This window comes from Lycium barbarum, chromosome 10 (assembly GCF_019175385.1).
Source record: "Lycium barbarum isolate Lr01 chromosome 10, ASM1917538v2, whole genome shotgun sequence".
Taxonomy (NCBI): Eukaryota; Viridiplantae; Streptophyta; class Magnoliopsida; order Solanales; family Solanaceae; genus Lycium; species Lycium barbarum.
In genome coordinates, this window is record NC_083346.1 from 119,273,629 (window position 1) to 119,288,459 (window position 14,831).

The 14,831-nt window shown below is 37.0% G+C and overlaps 1 protein-coding gene across 1 annotated transcript; it reads left to right on the forward strand.

Annotated features, from left to right (window-relative positions):
* Positions 1-12,876: 12,876 nt before the first annotated feature.
* On the forward strand, positions 12,877-14,831 carry LOC132613398 (uncharacterized). Its single transcript, XM_060327404.1, has 2 exons — positions 12,877-13,285; positions 13,993-14,831. Exons 1-2 carry the CDS (start codon positions 12,877-12,879, stop codon positions 14,829-14,831), a joined length of 1,248 nt encoding a protein of 415 aa, XP_060183387.1.

A 14,831-nucleotide genomic window follows, 5' to 3' on the forward strand; every position in this document is an offset into this window, starting at 1 on the left:
TGATGGCCTTATCGGCCGCTACGTGCAAAATCTGTTCATCTGTGATATTTAGTAGCGCCAACTAACCTTTATATTAATATATTTTGATAATATGTTGGTTTGGGTTATTGGGTACGTTTGGGTGTCCAGCACGGACACTAGTCGCGGCCTACGGGGTTGGGTCGTGACAGAAAAATAGTAGAGATTCACATAGAGATTAAGTGCATTCATATAATGATCCATTATAAGTATATCAAGATCAATACCCATGATCATACACTCTATCTAACGGGGACACAACCTTAGTTTCTTTTACCATAAATTTCCACCAAAGAAATAGTTTAGCAATTAGTCATAGAAAAACCAACTTTTACACAAATTATCGGATTAAGACATTAGACCTAGAACTTAGCATCTACGACTTTAGTAACCTTTTCACACCATATTCCCTGTGGGATCCGACCCCAACCTTGTTGGGTTACTATATTTGACAACGTCCGCGTTATACCATTAATAGGTGTAATTTGAGCGTATCACATCTCGAAATAGATTTTTTATCATTCGATTTTTACTAAAGATGAATGAAATTTTTGCACAAATTTGGGGGAAATTTAAATTGAATGGGACAACAGGTGTTTTTTTTAAAAACCGTCTTGGAGAGACAAGATAAGAGGTAAATATTGTCCCACAAAATTTTGATGTCTACAAATATATCAACATAGTCAATCAGATAAAATCATACTCGGATTCCCTCCATTTCATTTTATGTGTCTTATTAATTTGTCTTGACGCAAAGTTTAAGAAAATAAAAAATTCTTTAAATTTTGTGATCTAAAATCAAAGGAGCATAATGTACTATCAAAATACTATTGTGGTTTAAACATCCCATGTAGAATGTGGACATTAAAGAGTTACTAAATTTATAAAGGAACATCCTTGTTAAAACAAGGTGTTATGTATACTTCCTAGGTAACTTCTGGGTTGATCAGGGAAAGCATAGAAAATGAAATCTGCTCATGAAAGTTACAGAAATGATCAAAAGGAAGAAGCTAATCTCATAAATAAATAATTAAAAAACAATGTTGAAATCGATTTATATTGACCAATAAGAATTGTCTTCTAAAATCTATAATTACTTCAAAATGTCCAATTGTATGACCTCCTCCCAAAAGCTAATAGAGGTGTGCGAAGGTTTCCTCCAATCGGACGAAAAGTCCGACGAAAGTATTGTGCATAAATTTAAACATAAAAGAATAACTACTTTCTCTACATTCACATCGGTAACACGGATTGTGGTTAAATCATGAAGCAAACTCTAGAATTTCAAGTACAGCTCTCAAATGTAACCGTGAGCAAAATGATGTTGGAATATGTTACAAAAAGCGGTGTTTTAAATATTAGTAGGCAACATAACAGTTGAACATTTAAAGCAAGAGAAAAACAATTTTTAGTACATTCATTATATATATATATATATATATATATATATATATATATATATATATATATATATATATATATATATGTATGTATGTATGTATGTATGTGTATGGATAAGAAACCATACACATGCCAATTTATTTTAGGAAAAAATACATATTTGGCCGCTTGACATCCTAAAAAATGTATCATCTCTAGAGTATTTGAAGATTTCTAGATAAAAGAAATTAAATGGCATCTATCTATTCACACGAACGGATTTTGATCGAGAGTCAAACAGGGTGGTTCTATTTTTTTTTCCCTTCCTTTCTTTTGGAATCGAAATAATCAAGTGTTATGCGAAATTTAATAATTGCAAACATTTGATAATAAATCAAAAACAAAAAAGAACTATACTAAAAAAGCATAATATATTGATATGGTTTGATCAATTGATCTACATATAAAAACTAATATAAAGCATAAAATCTTATTGAGAAAATAATTTTCCATAAACAAGACACTTTTAATGAATACATTATGGATCTATCGTATTTCTATATGAGAAGAAAAGATATTCTATTTGTATGAGTCCAAAACTTCTCTTTCAAGAAAATGAAAGATATGGTAGAGTCCTTTTTCACCAAGAAAATATTTTCGAAGTAAAATACAATTATGGTAGAATCCAAATAATGCATTAAATTCATGACAAATCCTAACAAATCTCTCCTTCGCCTGCAAATTCTTGCAAAATAATTTTGACCCTCCTTTTTAACATAATCTTGATCACTGCTACTTGTCTTGGTTAAAAACAAGGTTATTTTTTTTTTTGGGTTAAAGATGTAGCAACAGGAGTGTTGAAAATATGACTGAAAATTCATCTCCATGTGTAGTACTCCGAATAAAATATTCATATCGTGAAACTGGTTGTAGCTTGATTTGAAACTGTCTTAAACCATTGACTCTGATACCACTTGTTGACATCGAAATATTCAGATATTATGCAGAAGCTAATAATTTCAAAACTTTGGACAATGAATTAGAAACAAAATAGAACTATACTAAAAGAGGCATAATATATTGATATGAGAAGAAAGGATAATCTTTTTGTAGAAGTACAAAACTTCTCTTCCAAGAAAAAGAAATATATTTTAGAATTTAGAGATCTAGTAGTTCAGTTGGTTGACTATCTGAACTTTCACCTTATTGGTGAATGTTCGAATCCCCACATTGTATCTACTCCCCCATTTTCCTTTCCCCTGCCTCATATGTAAATTTTTTTTAAAAAAAAAGAAGATATACATGGTGGAGTCTTTTTCCACCAAGAAAAATCTTTTCAAAGTGTAACACAATTATGATAGAATCAAAATAATATAGAAAATTCAGAAGAAATCCTAACACTTTCCTTCTCAAATGATGAACGTGAATTACAATTTCTTTTTACTAATTAATTCAAACAAGCGGGATATTCTACTATAATATTCTTGTATAAAAAATCAAACTCTTACTTAAAATCTCATACTTAATTCTTAGTTATATCACCGAGCTGTTGGCGAACTAATAGGTCAATAATAGAACTCTTATCATAAATATTTTTTTTATTCATGATTACTTACTGTTAATATTTAAGTAAGACGATAATGTACAAATTCTTTAAATTATCATGAATTAAAAGTAAAATTGTTATGCAAATGTCAAACAAAACATTTTACAAATCGTTTTTATTTAAACAAAAAGTCAGCCAAGTTATAAAATTGCGACAAAGTGATTAAAAGGAATTAAAGAAATGATCTTGTGAATCGGACTTATTTGTAATTTACCTCCACAACTAGGGGTGTACAAAGTAAACCGACAAACCGCACCAAACAGATAAACCGAGTTAAACCGAGAAAAAAACTCGACTAGTGGTTTGGTGTTGAAAAAAAAAAACCCGACCATAATTGGTTTGGTTTGGTTTTAGCTAAAAAAAGTCAAATTGAACCAAACCAAACCAACCCGACATTACATGTATTCAATTTTTAAAATATTTTATATCTAAAATTATTTATTTGTAATGTAATTTATAAATATTTCTTAAATTTTTTCGTAGTTTTTTTTTAATCTATTATCATATTTTTCAAGCTTGAACTTAGAATTTTGAATGTAAATAAGTTTTATATCTCATGAATGTTAGTATCTCATATAAAGTCCAAATCAAAACCAACTCAACACTAATACTAACAAAAGAAATTCAATTTACCACTAGAAATGACAATAATGTTGGATATTTATTCTTTGATTTTGCATAATTGGTTTAGAAGATGAAAATACATAACTTAAGTTTTTTTTTTCTTGTCATATAATTAATACTTATTAGCCGTACTTATTTTAGCATGACTTAGTATTTTTAGATTATGGTCATTTTATTTTTGACTTATTAATAAGCAATATTTATTTTAACCGGTTTTATTATCTTTGGTTGAATATTTTAATACAATGTCATCACTCTTCTCCCATTTTGTGTTATTTTCTTATGAAACACCTTAATTATATAGTTATATCTTACTATGGCTAAAGAATATTTGAAGTAAAAGTTATATATTTTGTATCAAGACTATTTCAGAAAAAAAACCCAAAAAAATCGAGAAAACCGAATAACTAGAGAAACCCGAGGTTGAAAAACCCGAATTTTATTGGTTTGGTTTGCTGTATAAATTTAAAAATACAACGTAATTGATTTAATTTGGTGTTTAAAAAATCTGAATCAACCCGGTTCATGTACATCCCTGTCCACAATTATGAGAAAAGGTCAAAATAAGGCATCATATACGCTTGACAAACTTCATCCGAAATGAGTGAGTGGGAATGGTGCTTTAAATTAACGGAAAAGGGCCTAAACTACCCTCGAATTATTGAAAATTGAGCAAAAATACCCTCCATCCACCTTTCAGCTCCCAAATACCCTTATCATCCACCTATTGGATCTAAAATACCCTTATCACCAACTATTGGGTCTAAAATACCCTTATCACTAACATAATCTTTTCATTAAACACGTGTCATTTTTCTATTGGTTGGCTTATAAAATTAATTAAACTAATTAACTTTTGCAATATTGACCAGATAGTGCCCCCCACCCCCCGACCCGACCCACCCAACCCCCCCCCCCCCCCCGTGAATTTTTTTTTTTTTTTTGAAAAAAAAGTTGAAATTTTTTTTTGCACCCCACCCCGCACCCCTACCCCCCCCCCCCCGACGCAAAAAAAATATTTTTGAAAAAAAAGTTTTTACGTTTTTTTTTGGGTTTTTTTAGCTGGGAGGGGAGGGAGCGTAGGGTGCGGGGTTTGGGGGGTGGGGGGAGGGGGAGGGTGCGGGGTGAAAAAAAAAGTCAACTTTTTTTTTCAGCTGGGAGGGGGGGAGGTGTAGGGTGCGGGGTGGGGTGCAAAAAAAATATTGTTACGCTTCTCAACTTCCTAGTAAAAAGCACAAGTACTGTGAAATGTCTTGATAAATTAAAATGTCTAATGTAATTGAGTTACCAAAAAAAAATATATATATATCTCACCCTAAAAAACATGGTATATTTTCAACCAAAAATCTAAAAGGCACAAGTGTAGTCTACAATATTTTTTTTGCACCCCACCCCGCACCCTACACCTCCCCCGCACCCCCCCACCCCCCAAAAATCTAAAAGGCACAAGTTGACTTTTTTTCCACCCCGCACCCTTCCCCTACGCCCCCCTCCCCTCCCAGCTAAAAAAACCCAAAAAAAAAACGTCAAAACTTTATTTTTCAAAAATATTAATTTTTTTTGCATCGGGGGGGGGGGGTAGGGGTGCGGGGTGGGGTGCAAAAAAAAAATGTCAACTTTTTTTTCAAAAAAAAAAAAAATTTCACGGGGGGGGGGGGGGGGGGGGGGTTCGGGGGGGGTAGGGGGGGCACTTGGGTTATCTGGTCAATTAGTTTAATTAATTTTATAAGCTAACCAATAAAAAAATGTCACGTGTTTGACCAGAATATTCTGTTAGCAATAGGGGTATTTTAGACCCAATAGGTGGATGGTAAGGGTATTTGGGGGCTGAAAGGTGGATGGAGGGTATTTTTGCTCCATTTTCAATAGTTCAAGGGTATTTTAGGCCCTTTTCCGTTAAATTAAAAGAGGCATTTCAATCTTTAAATATTGAAAAAAAAAATTAATTAGATGTTTCAAATATCTTTCAGGATTTGAAACATTTGTTTGAAAGATGTTTGAGACATATAGCGTATCCTTCATAATGTTTGCAAATCCTCACTTTGACAAATTTCACAATTTCTTTCACTTTTTCTCTCACATTTCAAACAACTAAAAGAGGACGAATATGAGGAGGAAGGGGAGGATGAGGAAAAAAAGGGTATAGAAAATAAGGAATGAGAACATAAGAAAGATGATGAAAAGGATAAAAGAGAGGGAGATGAAAATTTTCGAATGATTTGAAAATAGAATGAGTTTTTCAATTTTTATCTACACATAAAGTTTTAATAATTATAATTCAATTTCAAATTATTTAACTACACTAATTGTTATTGACATAGTCAATACTTTCTCTTCATTCATTCAAAATACAAAAGGTTCTTTTAACCGAGATATTCTTCGTAATTGCAATATGCTTGACAAGCGAAAGAGGTAATTCTTTAGATGATCATTCAAATCATAGAATTGACTCAACCAAGTCACTTTATTTGTTTTATACCAAAAATAACACTTATATTTCACCCATTATCGACATAATAACTCTCATATGAAAAGTACCAGAAAATGGCATAATCAACCACTTTAATTTGAGAAGGGAAAATACATAAAACTCCCCCAAACGTATACTCGGATTAATTATGATGCACCCAACCTTTGCGGGCGACCTATTATCCCCTGACCTTATTTTTTCAGTATTTTTGTACCTTTTTCGGCTGACGTGGCACAATAAAAATTTGATGCCCAGTTGCACAGTCGAGAGTGTTGCACACTCTCCGCCACATTGGCGCCACGTCACTGCCACTTTTCCTTTCTTTTTTTCATTTGATTTTTCTTTTATTAATTATATTTACACTAATTAACCTCTAATTAATCATTAAACCCTCCATTAATTTTGTCTTCTTCATCACTAAACCCTCCTTCTTCTTTTTCTTCTTCTTCTTCTTCTTCATTTCAAGAAATCCATCAACCCATTTTCTTTCTCCATTAACACACGCACACATTCAACCCATTTCCTTCCTCCATTAACACACACACACATTCAACCCATTTTCTTCAAAATTAACAACACACATTCAACCCATTTTCTTCCTCCATTAACACACACACACATTCAATTTCTTTCATCAATCATAAATATCTTTTCAAGAAATCAACCAATCCATATTCTTCCTCCATTAACACACATACATTCAATCAATTTTCTTCCTCCATTAACACACACACATTCAACCCATTTTCTTCAAAATAAACAGTGAAGAAATTGCATGAGCTGCCCTCCAAATGGACTAGTTGCCCTTCATTGTTTACACGAAATACCCTTCAAATGGACTGGTTGCACGAATTTCCCTTCATTTTTTACAAAATAAACAATGAAGAAATTGCACGAACTGCCCTTCAAATGGACTGGTTGCCCTTCAATGTGTATGTGTTAATGGAGGAAGAAAATGGGTTGAATGTGTGTGTGTGTTAATGGAGGAAGAAAATGGATTGGTTGATTTCTTGAAAAGATATGTATGATTGATGATGAAATTGAATGTGTGTGTGTTAATGGAGGAAGAAAATGGGTTGAATGTGTGTGTTAATGGAGGAAGAAAATGAGTTGAATGTGTGTGTGTGTGTGTGTGTGTGTGTGTGTGTGTTAATGGAGGAAGAATATGGGTTGGTTGATTTCTTGAAAATAAACTTTTTATGATTGATGATGAAATTGAATATGTTTGTGTTAATGGAGGAAAATGGGTTGATTGATTTCTTGAAATAAAGAAGAAGAAGAAGAAGAAGAAGACGATGTGGCACTGACGTGGCGCCAATGTGGCGGAGAGTGTGCAACACTCTCCATTGTGCAACTAGGCATCAGATTTTGATTATGCCACGTCAACCGAAAAATGGTACAAAAATACAGAAAAAATAAGGCCGGGAGGGGGGGGGGGGGTAATAGGTCGCCCGCAAAGGTTGGGTACGTCATAATTAATCTGAGTATACGTTGGGGGGTTTTTATGTATTTTCCTAATTTGAGAATAAATCTAATGTTCGCCTATATATAATCTTTGTGCATATTGAAATCATTTAAATTTATCAGAACTAGGTATTTTGGTCTCCTGTCAACACAATATCGTTAAAATTAGTGGCCAATCACAAAAAAATAATTCTATACCAATAAAACACATTTTAGCTTTTGAAAAATAATAAAGGCAAAGTATGCATGTCTACATGAACAATATGGTATCCCCTAATAAGGTGCGAAAATTGTTTCATGTTCCAAAATAATGATGGTTCTTGGTACGGTGATCAAAATGTTTCTCTCAATTATCTATAATCTATTGCTTCATACAAAAGCATAAAATTTACAGGTATTATAAACAACTACATGCAAGAATTAAAATCTTGTTCACAGTGTGAACAATGATATTTTATTAAATTTAAATCCGCAAGAAATTCGGATTATATTAAATTCAAAATATATTAGTCCGAATAAATAAATTATGGGCTAATATAATTGGGATAATTATTTAAGTCAATAAATATGGATTTAAGTAATGATCCAATTTCATTGGGCTAGTCCATTTAATTGGGCTACATATGATGAACCCACTTTGTCAAGCCCAAGATGTCATCTTATTCAAGAGGCCCAAAGTGGTGCCACATGTCAAATGACGTGGCACGCCAAGTCAAATAAAGGATCCTATAGGGTCATGCCACGTGTCAAAATAATGCAGCATGCCTATTCAAATCAAAGGCCAATGAAGATGCGTCACGTGTACAAGTGACATGTTCCAGCCAATCAAATATCGACATGTCAGCTTAAATCTGATTGGTCGAAAGAAGCCCGTCCTCATCACAACTCCTCCCTTCTACAACTATAAATAGGGGTCTCATAATTCAGAAAAAGGGACAGAAATTCTAACAAGAAGCAAGAGAGAGCTCGTGGATCAAACGCTGCGGATTTCTCTACAAGCTAAAAGCATTCAAGCATTCAAGTATTTCTCTAGAAGTTCTAGAGATCCAGACGAAGATTCAAGATCAAGCTTCAAGCCCTTGAATCCAAGTACAAGTTCAAGATCAAGACCACCAGATTCAAGATCAAGCTCAAAAGCCCTTGAATTCAAGTACAAGTCAAGATCAAATCCATCAAGTTCAAGAATAAGCTCAAAAGCCCTTGAAATTATTGTTGAAAAGACGAATCAGAGGAATCATAGAGATTGTAACACTCATATTCTGAAATCAAATACAAAGATTGTTGCGATATTTTCTTGTCTTGATTATTATTTTCTCGACGCGAATTTTATTGTCTACAAATTCTGGCACGCCCAGTGGGACAATCTCTACCTCTCATCTCAACTTTTCAATCATCAAAGTTTAATAACATCGAGATGACTTCAGAGAAGATCAACTCCAAATCAGTTTCCTCCAAGGTTGCTAGCTCCAAGTTCTCTGCTGATGTGGAAAGCATCCTCGACCTTACCTTTGGTAGCATTGGACCAGTTACGAGAAGCAAAGCAAGCATGTTGGGACAACAAGCACTCCAAGTCTCATCCGTAACAACTCCTGTTTTTGGATCTTCATCTCCAAAAGGAGCGAGATCCTCTACTGATGCATCGGAGGAAGGAAGCAGCATTGCTGAAAAGATTAAGAAGACTCTCTACTTGATCTCTCTGGATCCAAGAACTCTGCTATGAAGGAAGACGATGATACTTCAAGTGACGGATCCTCTCCGCTCACACCACATGAAGTAGGCCAGTCAAAGATTAACTTATGCGATAATCCATGCTATTCTCCAACATCCCCAATAATCATGCAAGCAATGGTAACTAACGCTTCGTCAATGGAGGAGACACTGGCAAATTTGGCAAAGGTGATTGATGGCTTGGACAAGCATGTGCAAAATCAAGACGCTCGGATTGAGAAGTTGATGGACAACATGGATGGATTAATGGAAGGAGAATCCAGCCACGCACCTGGAAAGGATCCAGAAGTACAAGAGACTGAACCTCGTGCAAAACAAGTACCACCTACCAAGGAAATTCCTATTTCTTCTGAAGGGATGATTCCGCTTGACTGACTAAAGGAGTTCATCGAAGGGACTATCAAGGATAAGTACGAAGTTGCTGCCAAGTCTTCGTTTACTTATGGGAAGCCATACACTACAAGAATTGATAGCTTCAAGATGCCCCGCCGGTTATCAACCTCCCAAATTTCAACAATTTGAAGGCAAGGGAAATCCAAAGCAACATGTTGCACATTTTGTTGAAACATGTAACAACGCTGGGACTTATGGAGACTATCTTGTCAAGCAGTTCGTCCGCTCTCTCAAGGGGAATGCCTTTGACTGGTACACTGATCTCGAGCCTAATTCTATCGATAGTTGGGAGCAACTAGAGAAAGAGTTCATCAATCGCTTTTATAGCACAAGGCGTACCGTGAGCATGGTCGAGCTTACAAGCACTCGCCAGAGGAAGGGCGAACCAGTTATTGATTTCATCAACCGATGGAGAAATGCGAGTCTAAACTGCAAAGATAGGCTCAGCGAAGCTTCTGCGATAGAGATGTGTATCCAAGGAATGCATTGGGGGCTTCACTACATATTGCAAGGAATTAAGCCAAGGTCTTTTGAAGAACTATCTACTCGTGCTCATGACATGGAGTTGAGCATGTCTTCCACTGGGAATGAAGTAATGCCTGTTTACGACCCTCGCAAAGGAAAGGACAAGCAGGAACCCAAGAAATGGAGCAAGTTCATCCCCAAGAGTGATAATAAAGAATCCATGAACGTCAACGCCTCGCCTGTAAAGTTTACTACGAAGGTGAGCAAGAAGCAGAGTATGAAAGCAACTTCCTTCCAAGACAACAAAAGCCGAAAGTCTACCTTGAAGGAGATGCAAGAAAGAGAATACCCCTTCCTAGATTCTGATGTCCCTGAAATTTTTGATGAACTACTTGAGCTGAAGCTCATTGAGTTACCAGAGATGAAGCGGCCCAATGAAGCTGGAAGAACAAACGACCCGAACTATTACAAGTATCATCGACTTGTGGGTCACTCTCTTGAGAAGTGCTTTGTCTTCAAGGACAAAGTTATGCAGTTGGCTAATGAAAAAAAGATTCTGCTTGATGATGAGAAGGCAAGTTCGAATCAAGTCTCTATCACCTTTGGCTCTTTCGATCCGGTCCAGATATACAGCTTTGAAGAACATGAGGGAGGACCATTGGAGGAAGATAGAACCCAAGTTGATGAAGCCAATGATGAAGGTTGGATTCTGGTGACTAGGCGGAGACGCTGTAAAACAAGTCCACGAAAAGAATCATCTAAACAACCAACATGGAAAAGGATGGTTAGAAGACCAAGGAAGCAGAAATCAGTCGAGCGTCCGAGGAAAGCAAAAGTGGAAGAGAACTACCACCAAGAACCACGACGTCCTGTGACTTTGGGGGAATTCCTACCAAGCTGGTTCCACAATAAGACTGCTCGAGACAACATTGAGGCATCATGCTTCAATACTGATAAAGAGGAAGCAAATGATGAAAACCTATCAACATTGTCTCTGTCATCATCTGAAAAGCCTGTTGAATCTTCTTCGAAAGAGGTACACACATGTGATACAAGAATCACATTCACAGATGACGATCTTCTACTTGGGGAAACACTACATAATCATCCATTGTACATGGTGGGTTATGCCCTCGAGAAAAGGATAAACAGAATATTGATAGATGATAGATCTAGAGTTAACATTCTTCCTATTCGTACAATGAAGGAACTTGGCATCACAACGGAAGAACTTTATGAAAGCCGATTGATGATACAAGGATTCAATCAAGGGGGGCAACGAGCCATAGGTGCTGTCAAAGTAGATATCACCATCGAAGATTTGCAATCAAGTGCATGGATGCATGTCATCGATGCAAAGACTTCGTATAATATGTTGCTTGGCAGGCCATGGATACACGAGAACAAAGTTATCCCATCCTCCTACTATCAGTGTTTGAAGTATCTCGAAGGCAGTGTCGAAAAGAAGATAGTTGTTGATGATAAGCCATTCACTGAAGCAGAGTCACACTTCGTCGATGCAAAGTTCTACTTGAAGAACTACACGGTGAAAGAAGTAAAAGTCGATGACATCGCACCGACCAAGAGTGATAAGATCGCAACTGAAAGAGCTTATGAGACTATTGGAAAAGTTGAAGTTGGCGCTGAGGTGTCGCACTCCAGTCCCAACAAAGGGAACACCGTGTCTTTGAAGAAGAAGAAGAAGACAACTCCCGTGCTCTGTTATGTTCCAAAGTTGAAGAAAAAGGAAGGTCAACCATCTGAAGCTCAAGAAAATATGCTAGGGGGGCTAACTCTTCCCATCAGATGAATTGATGTGATAAATTCGTCCTCAGAGTTACTTGGAGACTTCTTGGCTCAAAATCCGCCACAAAATATGGCACTCCCTACAAAACGTACAAATGAAGGCTTTGATCCAAACGCTTACAAATTATTTGTCAAGGCTGGGTACAACCCCAACGAGCCGTCAAAGTTAGGGAAACTTCCATCGGGAGCTAGCATGATACAATCACGTGAAGGTTTGGGATACAAACAACCTCCGCCAGTTCGCATATCCATAAGAAGGGCAAGTATCAACTACATCACTGTGGAAGATGAGTCTGTTGCTTCCAACAAAAGGCCTTCAGTGTTTGATCGTCTTGGAAAGTCGGCCACAAAAGCTTCTGTATTTGAGAGATTAGGGCCGTTAAAACAGAAGAAGAAAAGGAAGAACAAGTTTCACAGAGATTATCAAAGCGTGAAAACGCTTGCTTTGCCTGGAACCCAGAGGGATATACAAAATTTGATTCCTTCTAGAATGAGACGACAAACAAAGCTTGTGGTTTCATGTGGGGAGGTGCTAAAAGCAAAGTCTCACACTGTAGTGTATACCAAGGAGCGTGACGTAGATGACGAGAGTGTAGGTTCTTCATATCATATTACTGCACAAAGTGATCGAGATACTTCGTTTCAGATAGAGGTTGCCGAGAAGTTGGAGGACATCTCCTCGTGTTACCACATATCTTTCAATGATGGCGATCCTCGAGAGGATGAAGATGCCAGAGATTCTCCTCCAGAACTTGAAGAAGGGGTGAAGACCACAGTAGACTCTTTGAAAGAAGTTAATCTTGGTACTGATGAAGACCCAAGGCCCACCAACCTAAGTGCTTTTCTAACAGGTGATGAAGAAGACACTTACATGGAAATACTCAAATAATATAGGGATGTTTTTGCTTGGAGTTTTAAAGAGATGCCTGGATTAGATCCCAAAGTAGCAGTCTATCATCTGGCGGTCAAGAATGGTACCCGTCCTGTTAAGCAGGCCCAAAGGTATTTCAGACCAGATTTGGTTCCTTCAATCGAAAATGAAGTCAACAAACTCATTGAAGCTGGATTTATTCGTGAAGTTAAATATCCTACATGGATTTCGAGTATCGTTCCCGTAAAAAAGAAGACGGGCCAAATTCGAGTTTGTGTTGACTTCAGGGATCTTAACAACGCATGCCCTAAAGATGATTTCCCGCTTCCCATCCCAGAATTGATGATTGATGCTACCACTGGTTACGAGGCGATGTCTTTCATGGATGGTTCATCCGGCTATAACCAAATTCGCATGGCACCAAAAGATGAAGAGCTTACTGCATTTCGTACACCCAAGGGTATTTACTGCTACAAAGTGATGCCTTTCGGTTTGAAAAATGCTGGTGCCACATATCAAAGGGCTATGCAGAATATCTTTGATGATTTGCTCCACAAAAATGTTGAATGTTATGTAGATGACTTGGTGGTAAAATCAAGAAAGAGGAGCGACCACTTGCAAGACCTGAGAATGGTGTTCGAGCGACTTCGGAGATATCAACTTCGAATGAATCCATTGAAATGTGCCTTTGGAGTTACTTCTGGAAAATTCCTTGATTTCATTGTTCGACATCGAGGAATCGAAATTGATCAAGCCAAAGTTGATGCGATTTTGAAAATGCCCGAGCCTCGAAATATTCATGAGTTAAAAAGTTTACAAGGGAAGCTAGCTTATATTAGTAGATTCATTTCGAATTTAGCTGGGAGGTGCCAACCATTCAGTCATCTCATGAAGAAGGGCGCCCCTTTCAAGTGGGATGAAGCATGTACTAATGCCTTCGAGAATATCAAGTCATATTTAATGAAGCCTCCAGTTCTAGTAGCCCCTGTACCTGGAAAACCATTGATACTGTACATTTCAGCACAAGAAACTAAGAAAGGTCGGTTGGAACGTTGTTGGCCCAAGAGAATAGCGAAGGGAAAGAAAATTCTCTTTACTACTTGAGCCGAATGATGACACCTAATGAGCTGAATTACACGCCAATTGAAAAGTTGTGTTTGGCGCTAGTCTTCTCGATTCAAAAGCTGAAGCACTACTTTCAAGCTCATAGTGTTAACCTCAATTCCAGAGCAAATCCCATCAAGTTTGTGATGTCAAAACCAGTCCTCAGTGATCGACTAGCAAGGTGGTACCTCCAATTTCAACAATTTGAGATTACATACATCCCTCAAAAGGCTGTAAAAGGACAGGCATTGGTAGACTTCCTAGCAGATCACCCGATACCTGATGACTGGGAGCTAACTGATGAACTTCCCGACGAAGATGCAATGGTCGTTGAAATTCAGTCTCCGTGGAAAATGTACTTTGATGGTGCTGCACAACGTGATGGAACTGGTGCTGGTGTGGTGTTTGTTACTCCGCAGGGAGAAGTTCTACCATACTCCTTTACTTTGACACAACGTTGCTCCAACAACGTCACTGAATATCAAGCACTAATACTTGGACTTGAAATGGCCGTCGACATGAAGCAGTTGCAGTTGCAAGTCTTTGGTGACTCTCGGTTGGTGATCAATCAACTCTTGGGAAGCTACGAAGTCAAGAAGCCCGAATTACTCCACTATCATGGTTATGCTCAGAAGTTGATAGGATGGCTTGGTGATGTGACTCTTCAGCACGTTCCAAGGAAGGAAAATAAGAAAGCTGATGCTTTAGCTGCTCTAGCTTCAACACTAACTCTGCCAGATCAAACTCAAGTGACTATCTGCCAAAAATGGGTAGTACCTCCACCAAATGAGGATGAAGGCGCGGAAAGTGAGCTTGAGCATCTCGTAGCTGTTTCTGAAGCTGCAAAGGAAGACTGGCGACAACCCATCATTGATTACCTAAGTTATGGGATACTGCTATAA